General features: G+C 38.3%; 1 protein-coding gene across 9 annotated transcripts in view; it reads left to right on the top strand.

Annotated features, from left to right (window-relative positions):
• Window positions 1–18,852, top strand: part of AOPEP (aminopeptidase O (putative)) — a 194,324-nt gene that overhangs the window by 59,590 nt on the left and 115,882 nt on the right. For all 9 annotated transcript variants that reach the window (XR_010994526.1, XR_010994527.1, XM_068176670.1 and 6 more), the window contains exons 6-7: window positions 13,253–13,442; window positions 15,204–15,310. Coding sequence is in view for 7 of the 9 variants with exons in the window: in XM_068176670.1 (XP_068032771.1) it covers window positions 13,253–13,442; window positions 15,204–15,310 (297 nt within the window). In the remaining 2 variants the exon portion in view is untranslated. The remainder of the gene's footprint in view (window positions 1–13,252; window positions 13,443–15,203; window positions 15,311–18,852) is intronic.

Below are 18,852 nucleotides of genomic sequence, written 5' to 3'. Positions count from 1 at the left end.
ATTACGTATTCTTCTATGCTTGCTTTTTTTTTTTTTTTTTTTTTTTTTTTTTTTTTTTTTTTTTTTTTTTTTTGCTCACAGCATGTATCTCCTTAGTCAAAGTAGCCAAAATCATTGGATACTCATTCAGTAAAATGAAACCATGTACTTTTTTTCAGTTTATACACTGTTTATAGATGACAAAAATAAGAAAAACGGGTTATGGATAGTAGTACAGCTGATTAAATACATTTCTACATTTCTAAGATGAATGTATATTTGTATAAACAGATGGTAAAGGCATACTAGAAATAATACATTTTAGCAGTAATGCTGAAAATCAGAAAAGTCATGGTAGTGTTGGATTTGCACCATTCTACACCAGTTTTTGAAGTAAAATGAAAGACTTCAGCAAATAGAATAATAACTACCAATTCTTAAAAGCAGGAATTTTGGGTGATACTGCATATGGGCAAAAATTACATGGGATTTGGATAACTATCTTATCTTTTTGTTTGGTCCCACATTTATATTTGTCGCAAGGTGCAAGAGTGTAATAGACACCAACTGAAAATTTAAAAGAATTGTATCAGTGCCTCTTGTATGATCTGAAAAATTCTGATTTAAAAAAAAAAAATCTGAGCTTTACCTCTTTATTTATTTTTATCTGAGAAACATCAAGGACTTATAGCTCTTTCTCCTTCAGTAATGTTTGGGGTTTCCTGAATGATTTGGGTACATATCTGGAGTTTTCTCATTCTGCAGGTGAAGTATTTGTCACAAGAATCCTTAAAAAACAAGAGTATTTCTGAGGTTTGGTTTTGTTTGTGATGCTACTTTTACTGTAGCTCATAGAGATTTAGTAAGAACCACTTCTGCCTTCCAGCAGATTTAATTTCCTTTAAAAGAGTGATACCACAAGGCCTTGAATTGAGGAAAAAATACTGGGAAACTCAAAGAACAAGCAATCTGTTTTACTTTTTTCATTGATTTTACTTTTTTGTCGTGATAAAATCTTGCTTTTATGGATCGAGTGAATTAAAAATTACTCATTCTTTATTTTGTCTTGTCCATGTCACCTTTTGAGAGCACTAATGTATAGGCTCTTAACTTGAGTAATTTTCACTGAATATGGTGAAGCATATATATTACTTTCTGTCTAATTGTTTGTCATAGCTGGTTATTTGTACTGTGTCTCTCTGCTGTGTTAATATCTGCCAGAAACTTCATGATATAGTAACAGGAAGTCCAAATCTTCCAGTAATAACAGTGATGGAAGGCTACAAATAATGAAATCCATCGATGATCAAGTAATATCATCCATCAGTGACAAAATGTCATCCCTTAGACTGGAGCTGAGGAATGTTGTTAATGACTGTTCATCACATTAATCATTTTTAGCAAGAATTCAAATAGTTTGAAAAGTCAATGAAACAAATGCTATATTCATTTCTAATACAGAACAAGAGAATCTTCTTCTTTAAAGCTTCCCTTTAGCATATGAGAAGAAAACAAAAAGAATACAAAGAACTATTTTATACTTATGAAATTAAAGGTGTGAGTACCTGTATCTGTATCTCTTTCCATTGCTCACTTCTTGCAGAAACAATGTGATGAATAAAAATATTTCATTACAATGATCAATGTCTATCCATTGCTATTTTCTGTTCACTTTTTAAAATTTCATCAAATTTAAAAGTAAGTAAGATTAAATTTGTGGTCCTAATATAAATCAGTGTTAAATGAAAAGAAGTTAATACAAACACATGTTTCAAATGGAGACTTTTCACACTATTATTTGTTATTAAGTATTTTCACATGGTTGATATACCTGTTAGGTGTTTTTAATATTTTCTTCAGTTGACCAGTTTCTGCTATTTAGAAGGACTCAGAAATGTGGTAAAAGATTCGTATAAAATTTGGCACATAGAAATTCATAATGTAAAATTATGAATTGCAAATAGCATTTTTTCTGTATATAAGATTCTTGCTGAATTTAGTGGATCTCTGATAGTTCCTCTGTCTCCTTATACATGAACAAAATTTGTTTCTCAGCCTCTGACCTTTTGCGAAGCTACCTATATCAGTAAGAGTAAAGATGTTTTACCATCATTGTGGTCTATCAGCTCTCTTACATCCAACAAAAAATATAAGATGAAAAAATCCACATCCTAAGATACTTTGCAGAGCAATCTGAATTAGAAATAAGTTTATTTTATTTATCTTATTTCTTGCTCTATAATGCAATTACTGTAGATTGACTTCCAATCTGTCTGTTTTTTAAGAAAAACACAACCAAATTCATTTGTGTAGCTTGTAAGATTTGTTTGGAAATGTCTGCCATGATACAGTGCAGTTTTAGATTATGAATATTTAGTAAGGGATTTGGAAAATGGTGTTACAAATTATTTTCAGTGTTAGCAGTGTTTATTTTTTTGAGGAGCAGTTGGAAGTGAAGTGTGAAGGTTAGAAACTGAGCCGCATAAAATACAGAGTTGGCTTTGTTGCTTTTTTTTTAGTAGTGAATAAGGTGCTTATATTTATTGAAGTCACTTAATTTATACTTAGCCATAAATCACTTGACTAAATCAATTAAATATGGAAAAGTCATTTTGTGACATACAACTTGAAAAGCCGTAGTCTCTCAAGGTGTTTCTCTTGGAAAGCGGGCTGTAAGATTTTTGACAGTGTTGTAGCTATTTGTTACTGGGAGGTGTTGTGTAATTGATTTTTTTAGAAGTTTGATTACTTCGTGGGTTTTTTGGACAAGAGGTTTCAAACAAATCTGTAAAAAAATATTGATGGGAACTTGAGGTTTTGAAATTGTAATTCTTTCTCTCCCCCACCCCATAATTTTCTATGTGTGCTTCTTTTTACCATAGTAGGCAGTTTGCTGCCTGTCACAAATCTTGGGATTATGGAACTTTCTAAATGTACAGATATTGCTGAGTTTACATATGACATTAGTAAAGAAAATATGGAGAATTCAAAAATATGTTCGTGCTCTGCGATTTCCTCATTGTGATACAGATCGTGGAAGATGAAAAGAAGTGAGCTAAAGGTGTTGTTAGGCATCCTGGGGGCATCACAGGTCAACAGATGAATAACTCTTCAGCTCTACAGTTCTTACTTGACTTGACTCCTGGTTGATTTTGTCACGTCTAGTTGCTAATGATCTTATTACAAAATTGAGTTAACCTATTGCCAATACTTGAGTCTCAGATGTCAGACTGAAGTTTTTATGTAAAATACACCATTCTTTGTCTCCTCCTTGCTTTACTTCCCAAGTCAGGATATTTTAAGCAGATAGGATATATTACTATGATATGCGTGCAGCAGGGTATCAGCCCCGGGTAAATTGTTCTATGAGTTTTTGTAAAAACAGCTCTGTGTTAGGGAGAGGTTGAGACATAATTTGAAGAAATTACTTGTATTATTACCAGATTGTTCATTTGCAAACAACAAGAAGTTGGGCGGGCACATTGACCTGCTGGAGGGCAGGAAGGATCTACAGAGGAACCTGGACAGGCTGGATGTGCTAAGTGATAGGAGATTTAACAAGGTCAAGTGCTGGGTCATGCCTTTGGGTCACAACAGCCACACCTTTCGCTATAGCCTTGGGGCAGAGTGGTTGGGAAGTGCTCATTGGAAGAGAACCTGCAGTTGCTGGCTAACAGTGGCTGAGCATGAGCCAGCTGTGCCCAGGTAACCAAGAAGGCCAATGGCATCCTGCCCTGCACCAGCAATAGTGTGGCCAGCAGGACCGGGGCCGTGATTGTCCCCCTGTGCTGGGCACTGGTGAGGCCACACCTGGAATGTTCAGTTCTAGGCCCATCACTGTAAAAAGGACATTGAGGGGCTGGAGTGTGTCCAGAAATGGGCAACAGAGTTGGTGAAGGGTCTGGAGCACAAATCCTGTGAGGAGCAACTGAGGGAGCTGGGGTTGTTTAGCCTGGAGGAAAGGAGGGTTAAGGGAGAACTTTTTGTTCTCTACAACTGCAGTGAGGGAGCTGGGTGGGGGTCGGTCTCTTCTCCCAGGTAACAAATGACAAGACAACAGGAAATGGCCTCAACTTGCCCCAGAGGAGGTGTATATTAGAAAAAAATCTTCACAGAAAGGGTTGCCAAGCATTAGAACAGGCTACCCAGGAAAGTGGCAGAGTCACCTTCTCTGAAGGAATTTAGAAAATGTGTAGATGTGGCACTTAGGGACATGGTTTAAAGGTGGACTTGGCAGTGCTGGGTTAATGGTTTGACTTGATGATGAGAGGCCATTACCAAATGAAACGATTCTATGATTCTGTTTTGTGGTGTTCTCCCAATCTTGATAGTCAAGTCTAGGAAAATTCTCGTAACCTTCCCTTGTGTCATGGTTTGACATGGAAGTGAATTCTTTCAGGAAGTTGAGTCAAACCAATTAGTAGTCAAGTTTGGATACTGGCACCTAAAGTGGCCACTAAAGGTGTGGATACGCCTCTGAGAACACAGGGGGTTAAAAGCAGGAACTCCCAAGAGCTCGCTCTCTTTGGTTCCGGTCAGGGTGCTGTGCAGACCTCCCCTGCCCAGCCATGGGGCTGGGTGGGGGAGGGGAAGCCATGCGGCCTGGTCGAGGTGAGCCGAGGGGTAGAAGGACTGGAACCGAGCCAGCTCCTGTGGACGGAAGGGTGGAGAGAAGCGGAGATGTCTTTGTCATCCCCCCCCAGGGGGAAGAGACAGAGAGTCCAGACAGCACCTGTAACTTTGCTGGCGAAAAAGAAAGAGTGGGGGGGAAGGTGCCCAGCCTTGGCCTTGGGAATCGGCTGCTGGGCAGAGATATCAGCTGTCCAGGGAGTCTGAAATTTTAACCCTTTCCTGGGAAATGAAGACTTTGTAAAATATTACTCCTCCTTGATTTGAAGTACAAGAGTCTGGGATTCGAGATGATGGAAGAGGAAATTCTTGAGTTGGAAGGAGATGATGGAGTGGCTTGTGGCTGGACTTTTCTTGTTAGCCATAGACTGAACCAAATTCTTCTGACAGAAGCTGCACTTAGAGGGGTGCGTTGGTGAGCCAAGAGACTTGTTTCAATGATTACCAACAGAAGAGTAGAGAGAACAGAAGAGAGGTGAAGAAGGTGTGGAGAGGCCCTCTGTCTTCGAGGAAGAAGAAGAGGAGAAGAAGACCTCTGTTCTTGGACCCTCAACCCCAGGGGAAAATGGGGGGGACTGTAGTCCCGAGGTAAGAAGCTGAACTGTTGTCTCTTTTGGTCCATGGCAAAGCATCCTTAAAGGAGCCCTATGAGCAGTCTGTCCATGCACAGTGGTGAGAGCACTGTGACATGGAAAGGAGAGTGTCCCCATGACAGATTTTCTCCGGGTGGTTGCCATGTGTGACATGGAAACACAAGGGTGGCAATTGTGTTTCCTGGGGGGTCTGTGGCACAGGAGAGACTCCTGTCTCCCTTGAAGGACTGAGTATTTGAATATCTGAAGGGTGGCAACTTGATCAGGATCCCCGGTGGTGTCTCACTGTTGAGTTTGGTTGGAAGTTAGGTGGGAAGAGGAAGGGTGTTTTGGAAGGTCTTCATCCAGGATTTAGTGTTTGTAGTTTTTATAGTAGTAGTAGTTTAATAAAGTTATTTTCTTTGTTATTAAGCTTGGGCCTGCTCTGCTCTGTTCCTGATCACATCTCACAGCAATTATTTAGAAAAGGTGCATTTTCATGGAGGCGCTGGCATTGCGCCAGTGTCAAACCATGACACCTTGCAAGCAGTAGTTTGAGTCTGTGGTGTTAACATTGTATATTTTACTTCGATTGTGGACAGAGAAGCTGATCCCTAGGAGAAAGCTAGAACTTGAAAACAGATACTATTCTAGAAAAGAAATCAAACATAATAAGGCACTTTTTTGGCAAACCTGGTACAAATATTAAAACCTCCAAAATGTTTCTTGTCTGCTAAGTAGGCATTTTATTTGGCAACTCAGTAAGTATCTTGTTTTAGGAGATACAGCTCTGCATTTTATAATTCATGTCTCCTGACACTGAGTGTAAAGTTAAGAGAATTTAATTACGTAGAATGAGTTGAGTTGATAGTCTTCCTTTATGCTATCATGTGGGAGTGCATAAAATTCTTTTATTTTTGAAGCACATCAAGCTTGTATACTTTTGTTTCAGGTCAGTATGATTGGTCCTTTTGGGGTAGCAAAGTAAGGTCTCCTAGCATATAAAGATTACATTTGTCAACTCTTGTCAACATTTTCAATGTGGATTAATTTATTTTTATTCATGGTAAAGTTACAAAGCCATGTTGGTCTCTGAAGAAACTATGAAATCTTCTCTCTGAATAAAGTGCAGACAAATTAAATTGTGACCTGTAAGTCCAAAGACCTTAGAAAGGTGTTACAGTTGTATGTAATAAATACATACTGACTTTTTATGTTTTCTTCAAGGCTGTTGATTTGGTGTTAATATGGGATTGAAGATATTGAGAAGGATCAAGAATTGTTGCAAACTCTGCTGTTTGTGTGGTGGTTTTGAGCCTAGACTCATGTTATCTTTTTCCTTTCACTATATAAATTTTTCAGTGTTATCGCAAGTACTGGTTTTGCCGTTGAACAGCAGCAGAGTTTCTCCTGAGAGGGTTTCACCCTTGTTTATACATGTCCTTACTAGTTTGGTTTGGGGCTGCAAAATATGCAAGACAGAAGAGATTACCAGTTCACTGAGCAGCACTGCTTTGGTGTTCAGATCATTATTTAGGCACTTGATTGAAATTTACAGTTTCGATTTTGAATTGTAGAACTGAGTTGACTGTTACTATTGTTCTTCCAAAACAAGGGGGTTATTTTTTCTTTACATGTTGCCTACCTTACTGTATTGCTGCATGATTTATGGAGTAAAATGTTAGTCATCTGCTCTAGAATGACTTTCAGCTGTAACTTCTGCCACTTTTTGGTTTCTCCCTATGCTGGTAGGAGGCAAAACTTTAAAAATTAGCTTCCATTATTTCTAGAATAATACTCAGAGGATTCTACCAGATCCATATCTCTACAACTGCATCTGAATATATATTTGAGTTTCTTGTATACTGTAAACCTAAGAGGTTGAAAAGATTGTAGTTCTCTCAGTTCTGCACTGTAACATACACCAGAGCAATGGAGATTATAGAGGTAAGAAAGTGGATTTTGAGTGGTCCTGTGTATTCCAATGGCACAAGTACCCTCAAAGATAAATTAAGCTAACATTCAAAGTCTGATATAGATACTGCAGACATAATATTGATACTGCTCTTTGTATCACTGGAAGAATGTAGTTTTGTCATGGTTTGACACTAGCCAAATGCCAGGCACCCATGAAAGTTGTTCACTCACCCTCCCCTGTCACAGCTGGGCAGAGGAGAGAAAGAAATTAACAAAGGGTTTGTGAGCTGAGATAAGGACTGGGAGAAAACATTTCAAGGGCAAAAGAGGCTCAGCTTAAGGGTATGCAGTGAATTTATTACTAACAGAGTCAGAGGACCATAAAGAGAAGTAAATTAAGACCTTACAACACCATTTTCTCCCAGCCCCTCCCTCTTTACCACAGACAGCACAGGGGACAGGGCATGGGGGCTTTGGTCAGTTCATCATTGAGATTTTCTTCCACTGCTCTGGGAGAGGAGTTGTTCTCCTGTGAGACCGTGGAGTCCCTCCCACAGGAGACAGTTCTCAGTGAGCTTCCCAGGTGTGGGTCCACTCTCAGGAGCAGCAGCCATACCACACCTGCAGCAATGTTAGTCCCTCCTATGGGCACACCGTCCTCCCAAAACTGCTGTGACGTGGGCCTCTCTTTCCACAGGGTGCAGTCCTCCAAGGACAGGCTGCTCCAGCCTGGAAGCAGGGCCCTCTCTCCACCAGGTCTCCCACTGGATCACAGCCTCCTCCAAGCATCCACCAGCTCTAGCCTGGGCACCTCCCCCACAGGCTGTAGGTGGATCTCTGCATCTGCCCTGGATCCCCACGGGCTGTGGGTGGATCTCTGCATCCCCCGTGGATCCCCATGGTCTGTGGGTGGATCTCTTCATCCCCCGTGGATCCCCACGGGCTGTGGGTGGATCTCTTCATCCCCTGTGGATCCCCACGGGCTGTGGGTGGATCTCTGCATCTGCCCTGGATCCCCACGGGCTGTGGGTGGATCTCTTCATCCCCCGTGGATCCCCACGGGCTGCGGGTGGATCTCTGCACCCCCTGTGGATCCCCAAGGGATGCAGGGGCACAGCTGCAGCTGCAGGGGCACAGCTGCTTCACCAAGATCTCGCCATGGCCTGCAGAGGAATCTCGGCTCTGGTGCCTGGAGCACCTCCTGCCCCTCCTTCTCCACGGACCTTGGCGTCTCCATGTTTTTTCCCTTGCATGTTCTGAGCTCCTCCTCTTCTCTGGTGAGGAGCAAAAACCTGTGACTTTGTTTTGATTTTGTTCTTAAATGTGTCATCACAGAGGCATTACTACCATCTCTCATTGCCCCAGTTTTGGCCAGCAGCATGTCCATCTTCAGAGCCATCAGGGATTGGCTCTGCTGGATGTGGTGGGAAACTTCCAGCAGCTTCTCACAGAAGCCACCTCTGTGGCTCCTCTGCTACCAAAAACCAGGCTGAGCAAAACCAACATAAGGTTAAAGGCAACTGATGAGAATTTGCATGAACTGTTTGTGAAGAACTGTCATTTAATTCTCTAAATTTCCCAAATTCCAGTAATCTTTAAATGTTTACCTTAATTTTATTATGTTCCTATGAAAGTATTTGAGACTTCCCCTGCTCCCTCCTACATATTTAAGAAGGGATTTTTAGAACTACAATAACTGTCTCACCTGTTTATCAGATGAGACAATTATTATCTGATTACATTTTTTCTAAATAGAAAACTCAAAATATTTTTAATACATATATATATATATATATATATGGAAGTGATATCTGTGATAGTGATTTTTGGTGCTACTTTTGACTTCAGAAGCATTATTTCTTAGGTGACAATAGTCTTGGCTCTGTTATTTTCACAAATATTTAAAAAAATGTATGTGTAGAGCTCTGTGTGTTAAGACGGAAAGATTTCTACTTCAAAATGAATGGAACAAGTTTGTCAGAAATGAACTTCAGGTTCCCATCTTAAATGCGTAGGTTCCTGCGTATACATTTGGCTAGGATTTGTGCAGTGTGTCTCATCTGATTATGTGTGAGCAGCCAAAGATAGCACACTCTTGCAGACTGTTTGCAAAGCAGCATTTGCATCTAAGTCATGAGTTTAAAGTAAGTTTTTAAAAATTCCTGTCAGAGATTTGGCTTGTCAGATGGGAAGATTACTGTTCAGAGCTTTAGGACTCATTGGAAACCTTTTATTTGTTAAGAGACTATTTATTAAGGATGTGTACATGGGTGGATTTGAATGATTGGAACATCGGGACTCTTTGATCTTTCACAACAACAGTTTCTTTCCCTTTGGGACACAGCTTTTTCCTTTATATGCATTCATGCCGTAGTTACAGTGTCGAGATTTCCCTTAACTGCAATTTAACTGGGAGGGGGAACTTGTTCCTTCTTCCAGTCAAGTGATGCAAATATCTTAAGTTATGAGCATGGCATTCTGGTCAGAATAATGGTCTTTTGCTTTAGAAGGGTAACCAAGTGTATACTTGTCAAAAACAAGTCATTAACTTTTTTTCTTGGAGCCACTGGGAACTTGTCCAGCTTCCTGGGAATGACTAGTAGGGTTGTTGGCTTTTTTGTTAACTGGGAGAGGTTTCCCATCTTTTTTACCGTATCCAGCTTGCCTGTTCTGGCCTGCTTTAGAAACTTGGACCCTTCTTGCTAAAGGCATTTATAAGCTGCACAGTCCTTGTCAGGTCTTGATGTAATTTCTGAGGTGAATCATCTTTGCCCATTTCAAATGTATTGATGGATTTCTTTCCTATTCAATTAGAATCAAAGAAATAGATATCAAGCCTTATATTTTTTTTTCTAGTAAACCAAACAGATGGTAGGAGAGCCACTTTCCTCTTCTTGTTAAAAAAAAAAAAAGTAAAAAACAAGCTTTTCGCTCTTACAATTTTGTTACCAGTCAAATTATCTTATTTTTCACTTAGACACTTTCTTGAATTATGGATTGCTTTTGGAGCAGCGCTGCTAAGTAACAACGTGCAATTAATAACATTTATAACATTTTCCCAACACAGAACACAGAGAGCACATCAACCTGTTCAAGTGAGCAAGTCCAAAGAAGGGTCACCAAGATGATTGAGGGATGGAGCATCTCTCCTGTGAGGAAAGACTGAGAGAAGTGAATTTGTTCAACCTGGAAAAGAGAAGGCTTTGGGGTGACTTAACAGCAGCCTTCCAGTACTTGAAGGAAGCCTATAAGAATGATGGAGAAAGACTTTTTGCAAGAGCAGGTAGAGACAGGATGAGAAGGAATGGCTTCAAGCTCAGAGACAGAAGGTTTAGATTAGATGTTAGGAAGTAATCTTTTCTGGGAGGGTGGTGATGCTCTGGAACAGGTTTCCCAGAGAAACTGTGACTCACCAGCCCTGGAGGCGCTCAAGACCAGTCTGGATGGGACTCTGAGCACCCTGATCTAGTGGAAAGTGTTTGTGCCCGCAGCAGCAGGGTTGGAACTACATGATCTTTAAGGTCCTTTCTGACACAAGGCATTCTACGATTCTATGAATATTGCACATCCTAGATGATATTAAAAAGGTAGATTTGGTTAGTATAAGTGGAGCAGAGTTTCTGCAATTCAAATATTTATTGAAAATAGAGAATCTGTGTTTAAAACAAATATATAGATGTAAACTTCTTCCAAACTAATAGGTGCTGGACATCTTCCAGAGACATGTTCAGTCTTTGATAAAATTACTCTTAAGAAGAATGGGAACTTTTCAATGGTTTGAATTAGAGATAGTACTGTTTGTTAAGGGCAAACAAAATAAAAGAAATCATTTAAGTTGTTCTCAGGAAAGGAAGTTGCTGTCTCTACTAAGAATCTAAAATTAAATTGTGCTGCAGCACATAATCTTATTTTAGCCTTGTAGGAAGCTGTGCTCATATTCTTTGGCCAAAATTTAACTTATGTACATTTTTCTTACTGAAGTGATTTGTAATCCATCTGTAAAAGATAATATTGTCTAAATGTGGCATTTCTGTTTTTAAGTGATTGGAGAAAGCAGGAATTACAATCTTTATTGTATATTTTCCTGCAGTAGACCTAAAATGCGAACTGTTCTGTGAGCCTATTTTTGAGGCATGAAGTTACTTTGTGCTGTGTGTTTTACTTAACCAGGTGGTTGAAATGTTGCCACCAGTATGACTGGAATGTTATTTACTTGGTCTATTTCTGCAGTTTTTCTTTGTAGCACTCTACACATGCCACTGCTAGGGGTCATTTACTTAAAACTGACCAAAGTAATACCCTCAAAACTATAGCTATTATTTGGGGGCTTCTGTGCTCACACTCTCTCTCTCCCTTCATTCTCTTAATCAGAATTGCTTTTGGCAAAGATTTGGAGAGCTGCTGTTTTTACTTGCATTTTTGTGTTACTTGATTTCTTGATTTAGTACTGTAACTTCTTACATTGTGTCTTACAATGCCTTCTGATTGAAATTTATTAACTTTCTTGGCTGGATAACTACTTTTTTTTAATAAGGACATAGTTGTTGAGTATGTTTTTCTATCTACATATGTATCATATTTTATGGTCCCAGTACCAGACATCTAACTGGTTGCAAGAAAACTGTGGGTGTTTTAACATTTCCAGTGGAAGGGTAGAATGGGTGGGGAAGCTTTTTGTAATACTGATGAATAATATTTGACTCTTGGAAATGTCTTAAGACCATAGACTCCCCTCCCATGCTTGGAAGGCTAGACTTAAAGACCTCTGGTCTTGAAGGTATGCTTGTGTTTTATTTCCTTTGTAACTTAGAGAAAAGTGGGAAAAGAGTTGGAATACAGATCATGGATACCATAGGTTAATGCAGGAACATTCTGTGGATGGTGGTCTTGGTTTGTGTCCTTGCTAATCCCATCCATGACATCGTGCCCCGTTAATGCCTTGGATATTAGTCAGAGATCTTAATTCTGCTCCTTTTATTTCCTAGATGTACTGAGTTTCAAAAGTTGTATCGGCTTTGAGATGTTGAGGTCTGTAATCTCTGTAAGCGTAGCAGAAACTGCCTTACAGTAGCACATGAGCTGGGAACTGCAGTAACTTGCAGTTCAGGGTATTTTCAATAGCAGAGTGACAGTTCATCACAGTTTCCCCCTGAAATTTCTTCTTCTTGCTTGAGTACAAAGCAGAGTAGATACAGACTGGGCTGTTCCCCTGCTATTGTAAAAAGCGGAGATCTACTGCATCTCACTTCTGTGATTGTAGTAAAATATGTTCTCCTATCTCTGCATTTGCAAAAATGATCAACTCTTATCATGAGATGGTATCTTCCTAGCTTGTTTGAAGTTCTGACAAACACATGTGCTTTACTATGTATGATGCTTTTTACTTTTGGATACTGACTTGTTTTCTTTATTAAAGTTTCTCCTTTATTTATTTCCATCTTTGATAATTTTACTAATAAATACTTTTTGTCAATGTTAACACTGCTTGTATTTTATTATCCTGGCTTATACATAAATGTTTCTATTGAAATAAATCAGTCTTGTAACATAAAAAATATAAAACTTTGGTTGAAGTTACTTCTTACAATTAATAGCTGTTTGATGGTTGAACACCTTACAGCTGTATAGTGGAGTTTTAGTTTGATTTTCTGCCAACCAACAATAAAGTACGACTTAATTCCTACAAATTCCTGAGATATAAACTATTAGTCGTGACCTAGCATGCATACACTAATAAGAAGCTAACAGGCTAATAAAGCTGACCTGAAGGGAGCCTGCAAGAAAGATGGAGAAGTTTTACGGAGCATGTAGTGACAGGACAAGGTGGAATGGCTTCAAACTGAAAGAGAGTAGGTTGAGGTTGGATATTAGGAAAGAGTTCTTTTCTTTTGTGGATGGTGAGTCACTGGCACAGGTTTCCCAGGGAAGCTGTAGATGCCCCATCTCTGTAAATTTCAAGGCCAGTTTGGATGGGTGTCTGAGCAACTGAGATTAATGAAAGGTGTCCCTATACACAGCAGGAGAGTTGAAACCAGGTGATCTTCAAGATCCATCCAATTCAGGCCATTATTTTGTTCTGTTGTTATTATTATCTCCATGCAATACACATTGTAACAGGTCAGTAATGGATTCTGTCACTCATTTCTCTTGTGCAGCCCACACATCATCTTTCTGTCACAAAGTGTACTGCCAGGAGGAAGCCATCTCTGTGGAACTCGTCTGTGCCATGAAATTGCTCATGCTTGGTTTGGACTGGCCATTGGTGCTCGTGATTGGACAGAAGAATGGATAAGTGAAGGGTTTGCCACTTTTTTAGAAGATATATTTTGGGCTAGGGCACAGCAGGTAAAGTGATGACATGTTGCTTCAAAATTAATGTGGAAATCAAAATTATATGTGAATTAGATATAAATTAAACCTCAAAATACAAACTGTGCTATGAGGTAACATATTTTAAAATGGTATTGGAATTTGCATGCTTACTTGATTAAAAAAAAAAGTAATCCACAATGAATACAAATCTTTATAGAGGTAGGAGTCAGTGCAAATGAGAATAGAAATATCTGTTTGTCAATTATTTCCTTCCCTTCAATTATTACAAATTTTATACTCAGTTATTAAAATTCAATTATCAAACAATTGCTGTGCATTCTCTCCACTTCTGTTGTATACCTGAAACTGGAAGAATCAACAGTCTTACTGCATATTGTAATATTGCAGGTACCTAATTAAAATTGTTTGGTTTCATCCAATGGATGACCATGAAATGTACCTCAAAGCGAAATAGAAGATGATTTGAAATGGGCCACACTGGCACTTACACTTTTTTTTTCTCTTCTACTGCCCACCAAGTTACTGTTCTGTCAAAGACTTAGAAATCACTGCCTCCCTTAAGGTGAAAAGTTCGTAAGTTGCATGTCAGCTAGTAAAGTGTTTTTCTGATGCAACTCTTACTTTTGTAGTACCTCTGCTACTTCAAGCATTTAGTGTGTCACTCCTTCCTGTACCTTTTGTCAGGTTCTACTCCTTTAGTCTGCAGATTCCCACCTGAGGAAAAGCATGGCAGAACTGGGAACTGACATAATACACTCTTCTGAACCTCCATTTTATTAAGTATCTGGCATATTTATAGCACCAAACTAAACAGAGTGCTTTGTTATATACCATATTTCTGGAAAAAGAAAGAGAGAAAGGCTGTCTAAACACTTGGCTTTTCCCTTTTCATTCTATAATGCATTAGCGCCTTCACATTGAGCATAACTACACTGCTGTGAGATGTTCACATGAATTCTTTGCTTTTGTTAGTTACTTGAAAGCATTTTGATTGTAGTAGACATCTTCCTTGGAGCTGAGTGTAAAGGAGAAAAGAAAAAACAGTGTGATTAGTTTCCTTGTTATCATATAAGGCATACCTTTTGAACATTATTGAGTGGTTTTGATGCAATGCAATCATAGAATTTAAGGATTATGAGTGTATTTTATGGTGCCTGAGAATAATTTCAGTTGTGATTGAATGTAATGCAGGGTAGTATTAGCTGCTTTTGCTTTCCCCAGTTTCCCATCTATTCTTATAATAGAGAAACATAATTATGTTCAAAACAATTCTTTGTCAGCTGGCAACCTGGCATTTATTTCATAAGTAGGAATCTCTGTTAATATTACATAAATGGGGGAAAACACAACAGGGAGCTTTCAGGAGTATGGCAGAAGTAGTAGGAAAGAAGAATGAAGTCAGGACACGATGTAGCTCTTTGCTCTCAAGTTGGGAAGGGTAGGGATGCAACCAAAACCTCTATGCCAGGTATCTTTACTGTAAATTCAGTTCTTTCTTGCCATTCACTAAAGGGAAAACAACATGCCCATCTCTCTCGTCTGCCAGAACTATTTAACAGACTATTGATTTGACATGCACAATGAGGCTTTTGTTTTCCTTAGTGCTGCTATTATCTCTCATAGCAGCAACTGTTATTGTTTTATCATGAATATTGATACTCTTTCCTCCTTTTTCTGCACATTAAAGAGAAACAAACCAAGCTTCTTGTCCTGTAAATTATTGTCTGTTTAGAAAAAGCAGTCAGTGATTTGTGTTTTTTGTTTACTAAGCAGCTATCACATGATGAAATAAAAGGGCAACAGGAATTGAAAGCTTTCCTTCGCTGGCGCCGGCTCAGAGATGAAGTGCAAAACTCTGAAGAAGAGCTGCAAGTTTTAAGGTAACAATATGATCACACCATCATCACTTTTGTATTTTCACTCTCTCCTCTTTTCCACATTTTCTCCCTTCAAAAGATATGCATCCAAATTATCTAATTAAATACACTGCATTTCCTTATTTCCTTCTAATAAAAAAAGAAAATGCAAATTAAACTGACTGGGTTATACATCTTGACTATAATGCAGTTGCTTCTCCCTTTTTTATAGAAAGCTTTTAGAAAACCATGGGATTATTTTGATATGAAATGTCTCTGAGCAGTTTACAAGAACTATTCAGGGAAAAAATAAAATAACATTTCCTGAAAAAGTTCACTATTGGAAGCCATAGTAGAGTCATTTTCTGTAGCTGAAGACAAGTACATACATTAGTATGGTATTTAACTGCCAAGCTGAATGAAGCTTTAAAAAACAAGGAAAAAGTATAATACATAAACTTTATAAACCTACTTTCTAATTAGAAATTGCTAATATTTACATTTAAAATAGATTTTTGTTCTTTAGGTATCAGATGCTAAACTCAAGGCTTCTTTATAGATATCTAAAGACAGTCTTCCTTTGCCAGTGATTAATAATCTGTTCTGATTGGTGTGTTAGGAATTTTCAATGTTAGTCTTTCATTTGAGTGTCTGTCTAATTCAAGATCCACTGAGCCTCTATGGCTTGTCTCCTCACAATCTTTGACCAAGAATAATGAGTTTACTAATCCTTGTTCAACTTAGACATAATTTCTGAACAAATCATGGAAGCATAGGGACAGATTGCAAACAATTTTATAGACTATTCTCCTGCTCTGAAATAAAGGCAGTACACACAGACCATCCTAAGTGGGTTCTTACTAACATGCTCTTAGAAGGCTCCAATAAAAAAGTTTTATATATAAGAGAAAATACAGCTTTTCATAAACTGTATTAGTGTCTAAATAAGATAGCTAGTGTTAAGATTTAAAAATTGCTTCCTAATGCACAACTGAAGTCCTGTTTATTTCCAACAATGTAGATTTCATTTCTTTCTTTCACCAAGTGGAAGTTAAGAATAAATTGATGCTCATCTTCTAGATTATCAACTTTTATATGTTTTTGGAAGACTGTTGCCATTTCATTTGGTTAAGATCTTCCCTTCTTCTTGTGCTTGCCCAGCAGAACCTAAAAGGCTCTACTATATTTGGACACTCTAGAGAGTTCTCACCAACATAGAAGTTCCTCTCTAAGGCCTCATGTAATCCAAAAGCATATCACCATCTGTGTAACTGTAGTCTTCCACTGATCTGTTTTACTTTGTGTTTACTGATGAATTGTGTATCTACATGCAAGCAGAGTCAATGAAGTTACACAGTTGTGTAAATATTCAGGTGTGTAATTTGACCATAGTTGTGAATGCAAAAGCAAGCTTAATCACTAGTTATACAGCTGAGGTTTTTGTTTGGTTTAAATATTTTTTTTTAATATTGGTTCTTGGGATATGATGTTTATCTGGATAAGTGTTTTCCATTTTCAACATTATGGAATCACATTTGTTGTCTTTTGTATTTATTTTTAATCAAATGTTATGTGGTGTAAATTTTCAAAATAATTTTTCCAAGGGCCATAATCCATTGTAGTTTGAAACTCAAAGTTTGATTTATTTTGAAAATGAAACTTATGCTTTCTATTGACTTGCACATTTATTAGACAGAATAATAAGCACTTTTTCAATAGTAGTATTCCTAATGCTAATACAAAAGAGTTAAAAATTAATTTCTCATTTGAAAAATGTATCTCAAATAAACACTTCAGGCCAGGCACATGATGCCACTTTGTAATTCTGGCCATTTCTTCTTCTCTGATATGTCTAGCTCCTTGTGACTGCATTTAAGGACTTCCTACTGATTTCAATCAGATATAAATATTTTCTACTACTTTTGTGGCATGGACGTGAATAAATTCTCTTTTTGCATATTTACTGGGCTTTTTTTTTTCCTTTTCTTCATCCTTCTGAAAATATGTCCTCATGCTTTCCAGAATTGGCATGTAAGAGAGAAAATCTCAGTCCTGGCCCTTGGTCTGGGTTGTGAGCCTGTACTAAGGCTTGGGCTAGTTCTAACTTGTACTTTTATACACAATATTAAAGGTAAATTATAACTATTTGTTACTTCTTGCTAATCATTTAATGAAGAATAAAATCAACCAACTCACTCTTCCCTAGCATAAGCTCACTCTTCCATTACTTTTTTTGTTCCCTGCTGATTGTATGATTATTTTTGCTTTCTCCTGACAGCTAGAATAATTTGCCCCAAAGTTACTAGCTGATCCTATCAATTTTTGATCCATCAAATGAATACCTTTTTAGAGTGGGTGAAAGCCACTCAGCAAACTGGTTATCAGCCTGATGTTTCTTCTTATTATGGGTACTTGGTATTATGTTATAGTAAGTAGTGTGTCATACGCTACCTGTAAAAAAAGAGATCAGATAAGAAAGAAATTGGATAAGTGTCTTTTCAACACACAGCAGCTCTGAAAGGCAGCATGAGCAAATCTTAACACTGAAGAAGGAGTTTGTGGAACATCCATGCTCATACAGGATGAGACTTCAAACAGACTTGTGCCTATTTTCTCACAGAATTTGAAAGAAACCTGCAGGGATAAAAGCACCTATGAAAAAGGTCTTGGCACTTGTTTTGCTGGTGGTCATCAACACCAGCACTCTCATTCAGCACTCTCATCTTCCCTGTTAGGAAAGCAAAGAAGACCATTCTGTTCTGCAGAATAAAGCTGGTGCGGACATTTGTTTCGTCTCCTGGCCCTTATGGCTGAACTGCATCTTGTGGTTATTCATTAAGGCAAGCCAATGTTGATATCTAACTCTAAATTAGTCTCTGAGTTCCACTTGTGTCAGGTCCATTCTGTCCTGAAGCAATGCTTCTGACTGCTCTGTAGGTCAGATTTGAAGAGTTCCGTAGGTCAGGTTTGAAGAGTTTTATTCTATCTGATAGGAACTGTGTTTTCAGATGGTGTCTTACAGTCTCTGCATAAGTTTTCATGACCACCTGGCACATCAGAGCATTTAATTACCAAGGACATCCCAGTGCATTGTACTTTTACTAGTGCAATGTACTCATCTGCCCAGCAAACAGAAAGCAGCATCTTCTACCTCCTTCAGAAATTTGCTGGTATTTAAAATGTGCCAGATAGCATCTTGAATATTTTGAGACATCTTGCCTTTAGCATTATGATAGACTTTATCTACCAGATTAGATGCAGCTTTTGTAGGTCAGTGTACCAAAATTTCAATCTTTGTACTTTCAATGTCTGGTAAATACAGTAAGAATTGCATTAAAATAGTGTTCTGAAGTCCTGATAGCAGAGAACAGGGTTACATTCTAAATAGTTACACTCCTTTACAGACATTTTCAAGAATATATATATACAGCCGTTGCAAAGGAATGTGTATATATTTTCTGTATGGAATTCTTCACTACCATCATCCAGATTCAATACTTCTTTCTGGTCAGTCCTAGGATCTACACAGGCACAAAGTCAGAGGAGGAAGAAAATATGGTTAATAG

The sequence above is a fragment of the Anomalospiza imberbis genome, chromosome Z (assembly GCF_031753505.1).
Source record: "Anomalospiza imberbis isolate Cuckoo-Finch-1a 21T00152 chromosome Z, ASM3175350v1, whole genome shotgun sequence".
NCBI classification, from domain to species: Eukaryota; Metazoa; Chordata; class Aves; order Passeriformes; family Viduidae; genus Anomalospiza; species Anomalospiza imberbis.
This window is presented reverse-complemented; position numbering and strand designations above follow the sequence as displayed.